A 17,652-nucleotide genomic window follows, 5' to 3' on the forward strand; every position below is an offset into this window, starting at 1 on the left:
AAACTCCTAGGAAAATTTCTAATATTTTTCTAATTTTTGTTTTTAATTTTCTAGTCATTGGCCAATTTTCTTACCAGCAAATAGGTGAGCTAACTTTAAGGATCTTGGAGCAGGAGACGCGCATAGCACCAGCATGCATAATAATAATAATATTAATAATAATAATAATAATAATATTATTATTATTATATAATTTAATTTTTATTTTTTTTTTAAGGAAATCGTATTAAATATTGAATTATAATATTAAGCATAGAAAAAATTGATGGTGTGTGACATAACGGGTGTGGCATATCAAAATTTGATATGAGCTCTCTTATCTTGCACACCCTATGCACACTAAAAAAACAATTGATTTAAATTTTTTTTTTGTCATTAATATTATAATTCAACCTTTAAATCTAAGAGTGCATTTGGTTGGCAGTTATTTTTGATAACTTTGGTTATCCATCTAAGGTTATTAATGAAAACTCTGTTTAATTTAGGTAATCAATAATTCTCGAGTAATGTTTCATGCTCGAGACGTCAGCAAAAACAACATATAACCTGAAATCGAAAAATTAAGATTTTTCTTGATTTCGAGATTAACGATTTTTTTTACTAAAAATATCCCATGATATCATAAAAATCTAAAAAAAACGTAAATAAAAAAAGGAAAACATAAAAATATATAAAAAAAAAAATTAAAAAAAAGAAAGACAAAAAATATAAAAAAAGTAAAAAATTAAAAAACGTATGAAAAAAGAAAAAAAAGACTTAAAAATAAAAAAATTGCAAAAAAAGGTAAAAGATAAAAAATAAAAAACATATAAAAAGCGTAATAAAAACATAAAAAAGAATAGTAAAAAAGAAAAAAAAAACCAGAAAATGTAAAACAAAACCCGTAAAAAAATTTAAAAAATTGTAAAAAAATGTAAAAAAAAAATAAAAAGAAATTTGAAAAAAAAAAATATATGGTTTGTTTTACGATAATACAGTAAAATATTAAACTATGTTATTCATTAAAATATTTAAATAAATAAATTTTTATTATATTATTTAGGTTAAGTCAAATAATATTTAAGGAACGAATTAGGAATTAATATTTGGGTGGGCTTAAATTTTATATATATATATATATATATATATATATATATATATATATATATATATATATATATATATATATATATATAATCATTACATTACATTATTTAAAAAATTATAGAAGGATCAGGTTTATATATATATATATATATATATATATATATATATATATATATATAATCATTACATTACATTATTTAAAAATTTATAGAAGGATCAAGATTATTATTGGTTGGTTGGAAAGGAAAGGAAAGGAAAGGAAAAGAAAGGAAAGGAAAGGAAAGAGGACTGTTACTCCTTAGAAGACGAGGAAGAAAGGAGAGTTCTTGTTGGAGAAGGAGAAGAAAATTAAGTTACGGTTGGCCAGAAAAAAACAAGGAGGAAGGAGAAGACAAGAAGAAGTCGACGCGTGAAGACTTGTGTGTGAGACAGTGGGAGCGAAGTTGCGTATGTAGAAGAAAATAAAAAGAAAAAAAAAAGAGAAAATATATTTTTTTTCAAAAATTACTTAACACATTTTAATTGATTGAACCAGTTTAATTCAAATAAATTTAGAACGGTCATAATTTGATCAAATCAAATCTAAATCAACTCGGGTTTAGACCAATATACTTTTTATCTTTGTGTCATCTCGATGGATTTTGTTCGATCCCAATCCAATTTTAAATCAACATCTTCACTTCGTCTTTGTGTTTAATTCAATTCATTTATTTATTCATTTTATTAAAAAAAATTCAATACTTAAATGTATAGCTTAGTGTGTATAGAAATACATGAGTATTGGGCCATATAAGGACTGGGCTATCAGTTCGAATCCTCTGTCTCTAAATTTCTTTGTTCCCGTGTCTCCTTGTCGACCGGACGGATCAGATTACATCTTAAGAATATCATGATGTCTTGAGATGTAATCTAGTTCGTCCGATCGACAGGAGACATGGGGATAAAGAAATTTAGAGACAGAGGATCCGAACTCCTGGGCTATAGCCTAGGACTGTCCTTACATGACTCTATCTCTATAATATTTGATTATATTTTATTTTTATTAATTTAAATATAAAATTATTTAATAATCATATTATCAAAATTATACATTATAATTTCAACCCAACAATTCTAAAAAATAAAATTTTTATTGATATAATTGAAAGTTAAAAAAAATAACAGAAAAAGTTGGTTTACCCTTTGGATGGGGTGAGACAAGGTTCATTAATAGAAGGAGAAGGGAAGGGAAGGAAGGGGAAAGAAGGGAAAGTAATATATTTATCTTACCCTTGTTTGGAAGGGAGGGAAAATTCATTTGAGAGGAAACGGATGTAAATGAAGGTTAAATATAGAAATTTACAAAAATATCCTCTTATTTTTTTAATAAATCTGCATGTGAAAAAATAAATAAGGATAAAATTGGAATAATTTTTTCTTCCCCTTCCTTACACCCCAAATCGGGGTGTAAAAAATTTCGTTGATCCTGAGCATGTAAGGGGAAGCTTTACCCTTCTCTTCCCTTCCCCTTCATGACTCACACTCTTCCAAATAAATATAAAAATTCTTTTTACCTATATTTATCCTTTCCTCCTTTTTACTCACCTCCTTCCAAAGATTAGACGGTTAGAATTTAGGATTTAGAGTTAGGCGTTTCAGTAAAGTGATGCGCCTCAAGTAACCAACCTGTGGGGGTCACGTCCATGATAGATGTACATGGTATCAAATGACTATACACACATGTGGTCGTTACCTTGGGCTCCTAGTGTGTGCGACAACGGTGTATATTTTTCTGTTTATTTTTTTTAAACTTTTAATTATGTTTATAAATTTTTACTTTTAAGATTTAAAAATTAGATTATAGTAGTACGAAAAGTATAAATAAATATCCGTAAATGACTGACGTGGCAGTAAGGATGCAGTCGCTAGCAGCCCCTATCGTGCAGGGCAGGGGTTAGAATAAATCCCCACCTATCAGCTGCCAAGCGTTTACATTCGCTGCAGCAGCACAGGGGCGCCCGGCCGCAAGCCCACCCAACGGCCTAGCGCTGCAGTAGCTCAGATTTTTTTTTTTTTAAATAAAAATTGTCGAACAAAACTTTTTAATCGGTGCTTTTTAATATCAACTTCCTATTCTCTCCGACGATGGATATTAAAGAGAAATATTCTCAACAAATATTCCGCCGGTCTCTCTCGCCGTCTCCCGTCCGATCCAACAAACTGGTAAGAATCACAAAGTTGTCCGCTCTTTCTTGTCTCCATTCCTGACCTGGAAATCATGCTGCGTGTGCTTTCCCTTCATCGCCTTTCGGTTCCTACCGCGTCGTTTTCTGCCGATTCCAACCGCCTTTTTTTTTATCATCTCCTTAGAAAAGTGTCAATAATGGAGGGCCTTTTTTTTTTATCACAGAATTCGCTTTGCGTTTATTTTGTCTTTCTCTCGCTCTATTAAACCCAGTTCCTTTCTTAGCTCCTTCTGCTCCCCCGTCGTTTGTGGAAGAATTCCGGCAAAAAAAAAAAAAAAGGTTTTTTCCCCCTTCGTGGTATTTATCGCTGCCATTCGGTCTTTGACTTTTTCTGATCGCTTTTCATTTTATTTGATTAAAAGACCGTGTTTGGTTCTTGATGTTTTTGTTTGGATGATTAAGATCTGTTATTTGTATTGTTTTTTCTTTAATTTCGTTTCACCTTGAGTACAAGGTTATGTTTCTATCCAGTTCAAACTTCTTCGATTTAGTTGTAGTTCTTTTCCTACTGCTACGAAATAGTTAGGTAATTGTTTTTCAAATTCCTATATTTAGTTTTCGCGTTTGTTGATAGTAAGATTGTGTTTTTTCTGTGTATTATCCAATTTTTGGAGAAATCTTAGGATTGATAATCAACGTTGAGGTTTTGCTTAACAGTATGGAAACTGATGTCACCATGTTTTTTTTCAGTGTGGATATTGTTGAATAGCTATCGTTTCTAGCCCTATAGCCTGCATTCTATATAGCACTCCGTCTGTGTAGATGCTCTCAAATTGATGTAAGACTGGTAGAGATGGCATCAAAGGCTCCTGTCAGTGGTGTCCGGGGATTCTCAAAGGCTCTATCTTCAGCTGTTCTCGAATGGATATTGATGTTCCTATTATTCATTAACGCGCTGTTCTCCTACCTAGTGACAAAATTCTCTCGTCTTTGCATGTTACAAACCCCTTGTCTGTTGTGTTCAAGACTAGATCACATTTTTGGAAATGAGAAACCAGGTTTCTATCTTGATTTAATTTGCAAAGATCACAGAACAGAGCTCTCACCATTGTCTTTCTGTAGTGTTCATGGGAATTTTGCTGATATATGCAAGAGCTGTCTACTTTCAACTTCCACTGAGAGGAAATCTACCCTTGATACCTATAAACAATTTACTGGTAAGCTCAAAGGGGATTCTCATGACCATGATGATGCTCGGGGTGCTGAGGAGGGCAGCTTCAGTGTGTTTCATGGGGATGAGTTGGCAAACATCCCATATCTTAAGAGGGATCAAGAACTTCATGCCATTGGCTGGGAGGAAGACAAACCCATTAAAGCATGCGTGCCCAAAGTTGACATTCCTTCATCGTCATCACCTAGGAAAGGTTTTGTTAAAATTGAAGATGGACAGAGAAAAATAAAGGATAAAATTTTGGATTCACCAACAAGTTTCCAGGAGAAGAATCAAGGAGTTGATCACTTTTCTCATGTTGGTTACACTGAAGTCAAAATTTCCTCCGATTCTGAGCTTGAGAGTCTAGTGACACATAATGAAGGAAATTCTCTGGCATATGGAGATGACAATACCCATGATGATTCAGTGTCAGGTATCATTGATTTAGAGAATGTCTGTATTAGCAAAAAAAGTTCATCGGCTACTGTTTTGGATGGCATAAACGAACAGAAGTTGATCCACCCTGCTGCAGTCAATATTTCAGAAGATAGAGTCTTGGAAAAGTTGATTCACTTTGCACCGCTTCCTAATGAACCTTTTGCATCAACTCCTGAAAAACAAATAAATGTAGCTGAGTTTAGTAATGAGCCATCTTCATCTTCTAATACTGCCGGATGTAGTTCGGTTGACAACAATTCAAGCCAAATTGAAGTTAAACCAATCTCCATGCAATACGAAATGGGATCACATGATTCTCCAGAAGGCCTTGTAGAAAACTCCAATGTGAGAAGTAAGTTACCATCCTTCTATCTGATACATACTTTAATTACATTTGGTAATTAACTTTTTTATTTGTTGTTATTTTGATCTAGTAGATATTGAGTTACTTGATGCTTCTTTCATTATCCTTGATGATAAGAAGGATGCTTGTGCAAGTCACGTCAATTTGAGGATGATTAATGATGCAAATGAGCATGGTCAAACTAACATGGATTTGAACGATTCCAATGAGCATACTGTTGGTAATACTGGAAGCTCTTCATCTCCTGGATCTTCTCAAGTAATTATGAGGAAGGATCCATCTAAAGTTCAGGAAGATCTGACAAGTCAATCTAGTGAATCTATGAATAGGCATATGGATCTAAATAATGCTAATGATCTTGCTCTTGTTACTAATGGAAGCGTGCCTCCTAAACTTCAGGAAGACCTGATCAGTGGACCTGGCCAATCTATGAGTATTCTTATGGATTTGGACGATGCTTATAAACTTGCTATTAGCACTAGTGGAAGCATGCCATCTCGATTTACTGAAGTAATGATGAAGAAGGATTCATTTACAGTTCAAGAAGATCTGGTTAGTGAATCTGGCCAAGCTATGAGTACTAATTTGGATATGAATGATGCTTACAAGCTTGCTACAAAGAGAAGTTTGTTGTCTCCAAGATTCACTGAAGTAATTATGGGGAAGGATTCTTCAAGAGTGCAGGAAGATCTCAAACTTCTGATTTCTCAAATATCTGCAGCACAGGGACTTGAGTCTCCATGGAATGAAATGGCTCCTAGTCCCAGATCATTTACTCAAGATGATGAATCTGTATTGCAGAACATAACTAAGACACTCTCTCTTGAGAGGAATAGATCAGGATTAGAATCACTAGAATCTGGTATTGTGGGTGAGGTGGAAGGGGAAAGTGCTGTTGAGAGGCTGAAGAGACAAGTAGAACTGGACAGGAAGTCCATAAGCCTTCTCTTCAAGGAATTAGAAGAAGAAAGAAATGCTTCGGCAATTGCTGCAAATCAATCCATGGCCATGATAACTAGGTTGCAAGAGGAGAAGGCTTCTATGCAAATGGAGGCTATGCACTACCAAAGAATGATGGAAGAGCAAGCTGAGTATGACCATGAAGCACTCCAGAAATGTAATGAATTACTTGCTCAAAGAGACAAGGAAATACAAGCTTTGCGATATGAAGTGGAAAGCTATAGGAGAGACTAGGTTGATGAAGTTTCTACTGATAAAACAGTTGATATGTGTGGTAACTTTCTTGATAAGGAGATTGCTTTTTGTGACAAAACAGGGGAAGCTAAATTATCCAGATTTACTGAATTAGGGAATTATAAGAACCCCTTATCTTTTTCTGAAGAAGAGGTGACATATATATCAAATTGCTTTAAAAAGTTAGAGGAAAAATGCATCTTTTTTTCAAATAATGGCATCTATGATGATGGTTCTGGTTTTAATCTGAATAACAATGATGATGATGCAAATGAACTTCCTGTTACATATGTGGATGTTGATGGTGAAAGAAATGCAATGTCAGAAAGTGGTGTTGGCACAATTGGTTGATGGAAAGATATAAAAGATCATCCCTTGGAAAATATTTATATTGGAGAAAACATTATGTTGGAAAAGAAGGTATCTAGAAGGCATTTAAGTTTTGCGGAACAAAATAATGGTGACAGATCTGACATTGACAAGCAACACTTGTTAAAGGTAGGTTATATGCATGAACTAGCTTCTCTCAAGAATGAATTGTCACATGTAAGCCAGAGGTTGGAAACACTTAAGGCAGATCACAATTTCCTAGAACACACTATCAATTTACTGAAAATTGGAGATCAAGGTGTTCAGTTTATTCAAGAGATAGCTCATGATCTACAGGAACTGAGGAGCATTGGAGCCACTCAAAGAAATCGCTTGTAGTTTGTCTGATTATAAATTAAATCTAAATGGTAAGTTTTTCTACTAATTGTCTGAGAATTTAGACTGCCATAGTAATAGACACATCAGGGGTTATCTTCTTGAGAATTATTCAAGTGCATACAATAAGTATACTATAAATGCTATCATTTTATCTTTGTCTGTTCTTCCTTAGGGCATATTACAAGTCTAACATACTTTTTACATGCTCAAATTTGAGTAGGGTTACCTTTTTCAGACAATTAGTAATTTAATGGGGATCATTTTCTGTCATGTTAGAAAAACAGTAGGCATGGTAGCATGCATTGCCTTACAGTATGCTCAGGCATCTCATCTTTATTCAACTTTTTAAGATTGTTTAGGTAAGAATATTAGCTTAATCTTCTAGTTGCAGCATTGGAAGTGCAGTATAACATTTTAACTTAGTGTTGCATGGAGCTCACTAGAGAGAGAATATTTGGGAGAAACATGGTATGATAATGATGTTATAAGCACTAAGAAAAGGTTTATTAACTTTTTCTAAGATGAGAATCTTTCTAAAATTGTCTATCTCCAATCTATTAAATATTCAATATCCACTTCTTCATCGTTTAACATACCAAATATTTTATATACTCATTCTGGTATGCAAGATGCTAGGAGTTTGAACACCAAAACTTCACCAAGAAACTGAAATTAGAAATAATCCAGGAAATTACACTTTTTTTAAACTACAGCCCAAATGTATGATCAATGGACATGTGAACAGCAGATTAACTAATGCAAAAACATTTGGAAATTAATCTGAAGTGTGCTAACTGCTTGACCTAATCCCCATTTTATTTTAATTTAAGAAAAAACGAAAATGTTGGAGAGTGAACCAGTGAATTTGAATGGTTTAATCCTATTTTTTATGGTCTTTTACATTAAGCGCGAATTAGATCAACACAATGCGGAGGCATGGTTAGTCTTTGCTATTATTTCCACAAGAGAACACTCTTTTGTTTCACAAACAGATTACAACCTTCATAGGATTATTTGCCCATTTATACTGGATATGATTTGCTTCTGAGCATGAAAATTAATCCCAAATAGTTGGGATGAGTTGGGACTAACACATTTTGATGATGGCGTCAATGATGATCGAAATTGGGAGGAACTTCTTATAAATCTAGTCCCCATCATGACTTTTCCTCTATGTCGACTGATTTCAAAGTTTCAATTTACTAGTTTGGTCTCTGGCTGGAGTAGTATGATTTTAGTAATGTTGTACTAACACTTGGCATGCTTCAGCATACTTCGTCTATTGAGATTAACTCATGAATTTTTATTGGAAAATCTTCTTTTGCATAGCATGTCTAGAAAGTCAATTAGAAATCAATTCAATTAAGATTTTAAACCAATAACTTACAAACATATAATAATAATCTTGTCTAATGATTACTTACTAGTTCCTAAATTGATGTTATGCCTTGGATGACAATACTGGCTTTTTAGAATCCAAGTGAAATAATTTCTAAAACCCATATTAAATAATGTTCCTAGGCATTTGGTATTGGAACTAGTTTCTTTCCATATCTCAGTTAACGATTGACAATGATTTGGACAACATGAGAGGAATTTGGAAAGGCATAAGTGCAGTATGTAGATATATATCTTTCATTATGACATAACTCCTCTTCATTGCTACTGGTGTTCCAGTTGTATTTTCCACCTTTCCCTATCTTTTTATAATGTTTGAAAAATCATAGGAAGAGAATGTCCCTTTCTCAGCCTGTTTTGGACGGCAACAACTGAGACAGATGTTGGCTTTAGTCAGTATCATTGAAACTATGTCGGTATTGGTGCCACTATTATATTCACCTGTGTTACTGTCAACCTCATGGTGATCTGTTCACTTGTCAATCAAGAACATGATTTAGTGATATATTGGTTGCAATTAAGAGGAGAATATGGTACACTATTTATGAAAATACTAGTTTGATAAAATGCCACAGTTTAACATAAGATTAAAAGGGTGGTTTCTGTTGGAAAAACATGATTCTCTATCATGGTTGATGCTCTTGGCTGATCGTAAATATTTTTCAAGCTGAACACTAATTCATATCAGTTAGTGCCAACAACCAACCTAATTGTGATGCAAAGCTGTAGGGATTCAACTACTCTTCCTACTTGCATACAAAATCAGCATGATCTGGGGCCAAAGATCCCCAAAAAAATTAGCATTTGTATTAATAGGGTTCCGTAGCACCTCTCTTGTGGATTTGATAGTTTTTCTAATGTAGATGATGACACCCATGCCAATTCCATATATGTACCATGGAACACCAACTATTTGGGGTGGGCTACATTGATATTATCCATTGATTTCTTATATATCCTATTCAGTGTCTCCACATATCCAATCGTAATTATAACTATTGGAATGCCCGATGAACAAGAGTTTTTGCATGAGGTTATTTTCAATATGCATTCCTAGTTTTTGAGTTTGCACCCAGTTAGTCACAATGTTATCACTTTAAGTGCTTAATGGTCCATATTGAGGGTAGGCTAAATTTTAAGGTTTCACTAGTGATTTTTCACTATTATTTTGTCCACCTTTTTGTTAATGATGTTAGCAAAACGTCCTTCGTTTGTTCCTATTTATGAACACACTGCAAATTCTTCTTCCTGTAAAGCTAGCAGCAAGGAAAGACTGCTATAGAACTACTTGTGACTCTTGTTCCTTTTCTCTTTTTCTTATTTTTCTAAAACCTTCCAAATCCCAAACCAGAATCGTAATAATTTTCGATTTGGTTGGTCCAAGTAATTTGACCTGGTTCCTTTAGATTTGTATAATCTCTAACTGATCCTCTCTTCTGAAAACTGCAACTGCATTATTCTCAGCTCTCCTCCCTTCTCCAACTCCTCTACCTCCTCTATCTCTAGTTTTAATTTTAACCTAATTCATGGTGTATCCTCCTCTCCCACGCCCTTCTGCACTCGTCTCTCTTCCAGTCCATCACCACCTCCTATCTATCGTAGAAATACTTACAATAGGGGCTTTAACATCTTTATATTTAAATTAGCAGTTAGAAAAGCAAGAATGTAGTAAATATATTAAAATGAGATTTGATGGGTTCTGATTTTTTTTCCTTCAACATTTCTTGTATACATAGTTTTTAGTGTTTATTTTGATAAACTCTTCTTCGGCTGAAACATGAACTCAATGTTTATTTTTAACTTCTATGATGTTATTATAAGCTATTTTTTATACAATACTACTTTCTTCTGGTTATCTAATTGAGTTTTTTTTTAATCTCAATCGACCTAGAACAATCACTAATTCCTGATTACTAGTTTTTGAGAACACTTAGTCATCATTAATAGTCATTCCATTCCATACTAGCTTTCGACTTTGATTTGTTGTCTCATCTCTTATCTCTTCTTCAATAGCAAGTTGCTCTTCCTTCGACAATGACTGGTTGTGACAAGATGCTCACTCGTTTGACGATTTGATGAATACAAAATTGGAAAAAAGCATAGATAAACAAAAGTGATGGATCATAGGACAATATAATGACCCTACTCATAGTTGTCTAGCTGCCACTGAGTGCACATCTTAATTAAGAACTAAGGAGGTCCGGATAATTAATTTATCTGTAACTGGTCTATTATCTACCCTCTTAACGTAAAATATACTATTGGTTAATCAACATGGACCTTGTTTCAGCTCTATATTTCTTCATCCTGCTCTTTTAGTGGCAATTTGAATCTGATTCTAGCATCTGTACAATACTGATTTTCGAATATTTGGTCGCCCAGATAGATTCTACCAACTTACTACTACTGCTTGATTGCATTTCATGCCGGAGTTGGCTCTTTCCTCAAACATCAACATACTTCCATATTGCAGCTTACACACTTCTCTGACAGTTCGTCTTATGTTTCTATCTTGTAGATTTTAGATGACAAAGATACAGCAACTGTTGAAGATGGTGGAACAACTTTCAGAGATGTAGGCTGTTGCTTCTTCAAAGGCTTGTATTTCTGCCTTTTGTGTGGATGTGTTTCTTTTATTTTTGTTTGCGATAAGTTTTTTATGTTGGCTTGATTTGCCTGACTCTGAGGGTTTACTTTTAGACACTTTTTTTCTGCCTTTCTTTCAGAGTGATTTGCAAGAGATTGTTGTGGGACATAAATAAGTTTACATTGTAAATTTTCTTTTGCATAACACATAAATCTTATTATCTCCTTTCCTCATTCAATCACTATCAGAGTAGTAATTGCCCTCACGGACTGACACACTTGGTACTTGTATGTCATTCTGTTGTAGTAGATTATGGAGTTAATTCCTAGCGTGTGTGAAATGCACCGTGAGTCACCTAACCCCATTCAAAGGACTTGGGCGAAGCTCCTCATAATTTATCTCCCTTTCAGATTGCATGGGATAGTCTTGAAGTGATCCTAAGGTGAACATTATCATCTTTTACTTAACTATAGGCGTAATAATTCTTGTGGTGTGGTATTAATCATGTCATAAATGAGTAAGTTAATAAAAAATGTACATGAGAACAAAAAAAAATAATATAATTTTTAAAAATATATAAGTATTAAGTTAAACACTTTATAAATTAATTGATATATTATGAAAAAAAAATAAGGAACTATAGTAGTCTTCTTAAGTCGGTCCCATAGATATGGATGGTGGTAAATATAAAAATCCAAATTGGCAGAGATCTAACAAAAGATGATGAAATCTCCTATCAAAATTTGATCCTAGACCTCTATGATCATTTTTGCCATGTACCCACCATGAAAGCTAGTGATTGTTGTTGTGTAAAATGAATTATTTCATATTAACTCTTTTAGATTGTGTATCATTCTTTTTTAGATTTTCTCTTTAAAATTGATATGGTGTAGAGGAAGGTTTTTAACAAGATTTAGGTTTTTAACATATTAGACATTATGCTATTGTTTTAAATATAAAAGATTTTATTATCTAATATATTATTAGGTATTTTAAGACTAGAAAAAAAATAATTTTATTCAAACATTATATAAGTTTATTAAAATATCATCTAGCATATGATATTTTTAATTTAATATTCATCAGGTTACATTGTTGATGACATTATGTATATATTTTTCAATAAAATGATTAACTATATAAATATTAGTAATTTTTAAAAGAGTTTTGCTCTATGCAATAACACAATCACGCCCACCACCATTACTAGATGTGATCATGAACAAGGAAATGAACCAATAAGATAGCAGACTTGAAGATTTTCCATGGATCTTTGTCCTTCTAATGGTTTGAGCAAACCCTAAAGTTACAAAGCACTATCATGGTACACATCCACTAGAGAAAAAAAGAAGACGTTTGATCAGCCACCATTTGACTCGCACCGCTGTGTCGCACTCAACCGAAGCATCGTCATCACCTTCATCAATAATAAGCATTTTACCTCAAACTTTCTATGAAACATCATGTTCAACCAAACACATCCACTACACAAAAGCAGTCCACCACAAAAGGGCACGGTCAGTGCGCTATATCACCCAGAAAGTAAGATCAGGGAAGACCTTTTCTGAGTGACCTAGTGCATTGTAAGTTTTGTGGATTTGAGTTGACTACTTCATCACCATATGCTCGCAATCATATGGATCTTGAGGGGGGGAAAAGGAAGAGAATTACATTATTTGCCGTCTACTGAGGAATCTTCGGCATCATGATTGTTAGGATGATGTAAGAATGAAGTCCCACGGATGTGCAGTCACAGTCTATTGCTTTTGTTATGAAGGTGTGTTGGGTTCATGTTTGACTGATTGGGCTTCAGGCTGGTGCGTGTCATAGATCGCCATAGCAAGCGAAATCGGCATCATGCACAGAGCTTTGGACTGCAGGAACTGCATTGCGGCTCCTATATCCTCTTCCATCAGCTTCACTACTTGCCGTTCTGTGCCATCTGTTGACCACTTCTCCCATACATTTTGATGGCTGCCACTCTTGCTGGCCTCCCCCTGAAATGATAAGTGTGACTGATCACCAAATCGAATAACATTACTTTCTAAATTGTCGGCATATTTAAGATACGAAAAGAATCTTATCGGATAGATATAATTCACAACAAACAAACAAACATACTGGCTGTGTATTTCAGGAACTAGAAGAATACATGTATCATGCTACGAAAAACATTCCACCTGACCAAGTATTTCTTGGCCACATAAAGCTCATAGGAAGTAGTACAACGGAAATAAAGATCAACTACGCAACTATGAAATGAGATAATCTTGTGAGATGCAGCTACTGATTTTTACCTCAACTGATACAGGAACATCAGCTATCAGCTGTGCCACAGCGCCAGCAGCACCCAGCCTACTCATACTTAGAACCTATTTAGATTAAAAAGGTTAAGGATTGCATTAGATATCGATAACTAAGGCATTAACTGGCTTTCTTGTAAGGCAAAATTGTCACCTGCTAGTGATGCACCAGTACATTTACTAGTGAAAAACCCATGCATAGAGCTCAATGAAAGGAGAACCAAAATCCAGAGAAACATGTCAATATGGCATCATAATGAAATTCAGCTTAATTTTGAATTGTTCAACAAAGATGTAGAAATTATGTAATAATTTTAGCTTAATTTACGCTATTCAACAGAGAGATACAATGAAATATAAGGTGTTATCGTCTATCAATGGATTGTGATTAATTAACATCTACTATAGCTACTAAGTCTTTCCAATTGCACCTATTCTCATAAAAGAAGTTTAATTCTAAAAGATACAACACAAGGTCAAAGCGATGTATGAAACTCCCATCAATGTGGGTCCTGAAAGATCGGATTGTATTGGATTGTTCAACCTGAAAGATCGGTCACAAATTTGAAAGTTTAATTCTTACAATGCATTGTAAGTGACTATTTCTGCGACTCGAATTTGTGACCTCGAGATCACACAATAGCAATTTTACCTCAACGACACAATGTACACAATGTGTGAGGTAAACATACAAATGTTGAAAGTTGAACCATTTATGAACAGATTCTTTGATTCAGAATTTGAATTGTTGGCACAAATTATTTTAGAATCACTAAAAAAGGAAAAAAAAATGTATATCACAAGTAAATGGATAACTTTCTTGACAGAAAATAAACAGAAACAGAAATTACAAAAGTGCAAATTAGTTTGGAGTTTTAGATGTAAAAAACACATGGAAAATTAAGTAAATCTCAAAGAGTGTCCTAATCTTTGTTTCCAAGCAATAGTTACTAAAAAAAACTCTCCAACTTCAATTCAAATATCCACACCATATTGGATTCCAGAAATTTAATTTATCATTAGAGCATACTTACCTTCACTTGCAACCTCAAAAACTTCACATAATCCAAAATCTCATCAAGCATGACTGCTCTATCTGTCTGCACAGGTAAAGTTCACATTAACAAGACTATAATTCACCGATCGATATCCATCTTTGCTAAACAATGAATTTTATTTGTTAAAAATTGATTTTGTGTTTAAGATAGTCACCTAAACACATAGAAAGAAAAAATTTTCGGAACAAAAATGTAGAATGCATTCCAACAAAGGCACCAACTTGTCAAAATTGGTTACACAACAATTCAATCTACTCTATCTTCGAGTAACCTTTAAGACAGTAGATCTTTTTTCGAAAAAAAGAGAGAATGAATCTCACGTAGTCACCTTATTAGTGTTCGGTACCAATTCCTGTAGTGCTCTTATTCTTTCCGCTATCCTTTCTCTGCGTAACTGCACATCCAAAAGGTTACAACACAAAATTAACAGGTTGGTGCACTTGATAAACTAAAAAGAAATCTTCCTTGTGCCTAAGAAGAGTATGGAAAAGCAATCAAAGATACTTTGTTCATCTGACTGGGTAAAAGAACTAACAGGTTATACCTAAGAAATACCTAAACAATAGACTTGGACTAGATGAACACAAGAAGAATTAGCAATGACTTGCAAAATGATCCTTTATTTTTACAAAGCATCAAAAGACAAGATGTCAAAAACAAGATTAAAAAATCAGAAGTTTGAAAGAAATTTCTTTCTGAAACAGAAAAAACTAAAGAGATACTAATAACAACAAGATTTGACAATTTGATCTCCAAAGTGGTCTAGAAAGCATATGACTTCAAGCCAAACAAAGAAAGGGAGGGAAAATCAAACAAGTTATAACGATCAAAGATCGTTACAAGGGGTAGGGGAAAGCTTCATAAAATTAAGAAATTGGGTCTTACAACCTTCAAGTGAAGCAAAGAGTCTAGCTAATAACTTTGCTTCATTTACTTCTAGAACATACCCGCTCAGCAATGCTATGAGGGTCGGTAGCCTGGCCACGCCTTGCTCGCACTTTTGGTCGCGGTGCTGCAGGTTGAGGCATTACAGCAACTCCACCTAGCTTTGGTTGACCATGGAAAACCTGCAAAGGCAGAGGACAATTTCAAACATAACAAAGTAGTCACCAATAAGGCAATAACGAGCTCTCTAACAGTATCAGAAATAACAAGAAAGCAGGCAACGAAACTTAAGACACTCTAAGAGTATCTGAAATAACAAACCACAAAACAAGAACCAAAGAAGATAGGCACAGGAGACGAAGCAATACTACAACAATCAGCCATGAGAAACTTCCTTTTTCCTTAAATTCTCCAGCCTCCTCCTCTATTGAGATGCTAATAGGAATCCAGACTTCATGCTTATCAGAGTGCAGGAAATTTTTCAGACTACTAAAAAATTAACAGTTTTTTGGAGATAATTATAGTTATCTATCAATTCAAATTCAGCTATGAAGTGCAAATTTTCACCACCAGCAATACGTACACGCCCATCCTAGAGTAAGACCAGATTCGAATAAGCATCAAATGACAGCGACAGGACTTAAGAGTAACTTTAAAAAAAAATAGAAATAGGTTACTGAACCGCAAAACAAGGACTGGGAGGAATCAGCGAACCTGAGGAGGGGGGTTAGGTCGAATATGATGCAACTGGATGTGCCCGAATCCAGGAGGAAACAACGCCGCGGATGGAAACGTTTCCCTCTCCTGCTCCAAAACCACAGGAACAAGGTGAGATCCAAGAGAAGGTCACATTTTATCTGAATCAGACAACAAAAATCCTTCCTTTATAATGGTAAGAAAGAAAATGAGTGAGCGGGAGTGGGGTGACGAAATTATTATCCGCTCACCGCCTTCCCGTGTGGGTCATCGTGGAGTCTTTTCCCGCCGGAGGAGGAGCCTTGGTCCAAGCTGAGCCCGAGGGGCAGCGAGCCTCCACCGGCACCGGCGGCGTCCCCGGAGGCGGCGTAGGAAGGGGGCAAGGAGAATATCTGCTCGAAGAAATCGTCGCTGATGCCCTCCGGTGGCGGCGGTGGCTGGTTCGCCATGGAGAGGGTGGAGCTGGGAAGGAAGTGGAATAAGGAAGGATGGAGAACAATATTATATACGAGAAGCGATGAGAAGAGAGGGAACGAGAGAGAGAGAGAAAGAGAAGGAAGGAAGGAAGGAAGGAAGCAGAAAGGGTGGCGGGCCAATGCGTGCGAAAAGGCGAAAAGGAGATAAATACTATTTTACCAATATATTTTTATCCTAAAAATTATTTTAATAATTTCATGATTATTATTTTGCCTACCCCTAAGAATTTCACGCATCCACGGTGAGAATTATTTGACGTGAATCTTATCACATTTTTTACATTAATGGCTATGATTTTCCTTTTTCCTTCGCTGCCCCTACTTGTGGGGTCACTTTTCCATTGCAAAAGAATACATTGCATTTTTTAAATTTATTTATTATAAAATAATAAATGGATAGATTTAGTCAACCATTCATTGATTTTTTCCCGACATTTTACTAAACAGTGTAATTAAATTTTGGCATTATCCAAATCATATACCCAATTTTTATAATACGTAAATCATGTATTATATTCCTGAAATATCCTTACTCATTCTCTATAACTGAAACTGATATTTATAATGGATCTAAAAACATAAAATCATTTTAAAATAAAATTAATGTACTTTTATAATATTTTTAATGTATTTTATGTCCTCATATCTAAATTTAATAGCATAAATTAAGAACCATAAATTTTTAAATATATACAAATTTAATAAAATTTATCATAATCTCATTATAATCTTATAACAATTATACTCACTAATTAACACAGTTTGTAGAACTCCCATAATTAAAAAAATATCCAGTTTCATTCAAAATTGACGGATGGAATTAAATAATTTTGAAACTCCAAACTAAAACTAATATACTTTTTAAAATCTCCTTAATGTATTCATATAGTCAGATCTAAATTCATAGTATAATAATTTGAGAATAGTAAATTTTTAAATTTATAAAGGCTCAATAAAATTAATCATAAGTTTATTTTAAGACTTAAATAATGATACTCACTGACTAATGAATTATTAGGATTCTTCTTGTTACAAAATATCAAAATTTTAAATCTTTGAATAGTGAGTTTTGTCAGAAATT

General features: G+C 34.1%; 1 protein-coding gene and 1 pseudogene across 2 annotated transcripts; one reads left to right on the plus strand and one right to left on the minus strand.

Moving 5' to 3' along the window:
- The first annotated feature begins 3,638 nt into the window (after positions 1-3,638).
- Positions 3,639-11,391, plus strand: LOC122052437 (annotated as a pseudogene).
- A 981-nt stretch (positions 11,392-12,372) lies between these two features.
- LOC122052438 (transcription factor UNE12-like) lies at positions 12,373-16,679 on the minus strand. Of its 2 annotated transcripts, XR_006132007.1 has the most exons (8): positions 16,347-16,679; positions 16,114-16,203; positions 15,462-15,581; positions 14,843-14,908; positions 14,491-14,556; positions 13,451-13,525; positions 12,825-13,150; positions 12,373-12,570 (listed from the first exon to the last, which is right to left on the minus strand). XR_006132007.1 is itself a non-coding variant. In XM_042613942.1 (7 exons), exons 1-7 carry the CDS (start codon positions 16,542-16,544, stop codon positions 12,923-12,925), a joined length of 843 nt encoding a protein of 280 aa, XP_042469876.1. In that variant the 5' UTR covers positions 16,545-16,679; the 3' UTR covers positions 12,373-12,922. The 2 variants fall into 2 exon arrangements, 1 of the variants encoding a protein (XP_042469876.1); XM_042613942.1 differs by having other exon boundaries at positions 12,373-13,150.
- Between the last annotated feature and the right edge of the window lie 973 nt (positions 16,680-17,652).

The sequence above is a fragment of the Zingiber officinale genome, chromosome 3A, assembly GCF_018446385.1.
Source record: "Zingiber officinale cultivar Zhangliang chromosome 3A, Zo_v1.1, whole genome shotgun sequence".
Classification (NCBI taxonomy): domain Eukaryota; kingdom Viridiplantae; phylum Streptophyta; class Magnoliopsida; order Zingiberales; family Zingiberaceae; genus Zingiber; species Zingiber officinale.

Excerpts from the sequence above, each read along its gene's own strand:
- LOC122052438 (XM_042613942.1), bottom strand. The coding sequence starts at position 16,544 with ATGGCGAACCAGCCACCGCCGCCACCGGAGGGCATCAGCGACGATTTC. Across the intron at positions 14,909-15,461 it reads CTCATAGCATTGCTGAGCGG|TTACGCAGAGAAAGGATAGC; the intron begins GTATGTTCTAGA and ends TTGGATGTGCAG. Across the intron at positions 13,526-14,490 it reads TTTTGAGGTTGCAAGTGAAG|GTTCTAAGTATGAGTAGGCT; the intron begins GTAAGTATGCTC and ends TAATCTAAATAG.